At 27.5% G+C, this 1653-nt stretch overlaps 1 protein-coding gene across 1 annotated transcript; it reads right to left on the bottom strand.

Annotated features, from left to right (window-relative positions):
* Positions 1 to 2: 2 nt before the first annotated feature.
* Positions 3 to 1557, bottom strand: LOC105458629 (maltase 1-like; the record flags this gene model as incomplete). The annotated part of the gene is made up of 3 exons (XM_011704096.1): positions 3 to 104; positions 888 to 1157; positions 1324 to 1557. Coding segments are annotated over 3 exons (606 nt in total), but the record flags the coding sequence as incomplete, so codon positions are not given.
* Positions 1558 to 1653: the final 96 nt, after the last annotated feature.

The following is a 1653-nucleotide window of genomic DNA, read 5'->3' as shown; positions in this document are numbered from 1 at the left end:
TAACTTCTAGGCTCATCCCGTAATTTTGGGTCTTCATACATAAATATAGCGGAATTAACGCGGAATCCGTCTATACCAAAATCCAGCCAAAATTTCAAGACATTCTACAACAAATCACAAAAATGATTGAAAAACATAAAACCTAATATTGCAATGAAATTTATTAATTTTTTAAATCTTTTTGTATATATTTCTACATATAAAACTTGCATAAATTTACATTTCCAGTTTATTTATAGATAAAAATTTATTGTATTTTTTGTGCAATATGTGTCTTAAATTTAATAGATTAGATTTTATATATAGTTTAAATTAAATAATAAACTTAACAATATAATACAGAAGATAAAATTAAAACAATAAATACCTTAAATAATAAATTGTGTATTTTTTTTAAATTTTATTTGCATATTATATAAAATAAAAAAAAAATAGATCACACGTAAAAGATTAAAGATTAAGCATTTTATATTAGTAAAAATGATAATACATTTCTTTAATATATTTATATTTATATTTAGTAAAGTCAATAAGATTTGTTGTAATGATTTATTAAAACTATAAATTATTTACTATTTTTTTGAAATAAAACTAAATGTATGGAATTCTAGATAGCACACAGAGTTAAAAAAATTCATTCGTATATTCAGTCGTATATCATCAATTCTGACAATGAGTTCATTTTCAGGTGCAAAAAGGATTCTTTTTCAGAATTTTCAAAAAAAGATTTCTTTTTGAATGTGAAAATAAATTGATAACATATGCATGATTTCTTTTTTAACTTTCTGTGCTATCTGGGATCAGGTGTTAATCTTAATTTGTGGAAATTTTTCAAGTGCAACATATGTAATATTTTAGAAAAGGCTAAAACTTTTTCTACTACTTACTATCATCTCCTTTCTTACTTGAGGATTACGGTAATTTAAGTCAGGCTGTCTATATTCAAATTGATGAAAATACCATTGATTTAATGATTTGACATAATGCCATGCGGAATCACTAAACACGCTGAGCCAATTGTTGGGCGGCGTTTGGCCGTCTTTATTTTTGCCGTCTGCCCATATATAATAGTCCTTGTACTTTTTGTTACCTTGAAGAGCCTTTTGGAACCATATATGTTTATCAGACGTATGGTTCGGCACAAGATCAAGAACCACCTATAAGAATGACATGGAATAACTTTGGAGTAGCAATGAAAAATAAAAAAAAATGTTTTATAACGTAACATAAACGGAGATAATAAGTTTTATTGGCATATTTAATCAAGACATAATTATAATAAAAGAAATTTGTTTATGAACAATATATTGCAAATCGTCGCACTTTTAGACCGAGTTCTTTAGCGCGTCTTAGAAGATTTTTGAAGTCTTTCAATGTGCCAAAAGACGGATCGACGTCAACGAAATTGGATATGTCGTATCCAAAATCGACCATGGGACTTGGATATATAGGCGATAACCAGATCGCATTGATGCCAGTTTCCACGAAATAATCCAACTTTGAAGTTATCCCTGACAATACAGAAAAACATAGCTCTATAAATATCGCCGATGTTGCTTAGCTACAAATGCCTTCAAATTAGGCAGATAACAAAACAGATTAATTGCACAAAACTATAATGTAACAACTAAATAAATGGAATTTGTAGGTTGT

Source organism: Wasmannia auropunctata, unplaced genomic scaffold (assembly GCF_000956235.1).
Source record: "Wasmannia auropunctata unplaced genomic scaffold, wasmannia.A_1.0 LD334498.1, whole genome shotgun sequence".
Taxonomy (NCBI): domain Eukaryota; kingdom Metazoa; phylum Arthropoda; class Insecta; order Hymenoptera; family Formicidae; genus Wasmannia; species Wasmannia auropunctata.
Note: the sequence above shows the minus strand (reverse complement) of the source record. Positions and strands in the feature narration are given on the sequence as shown.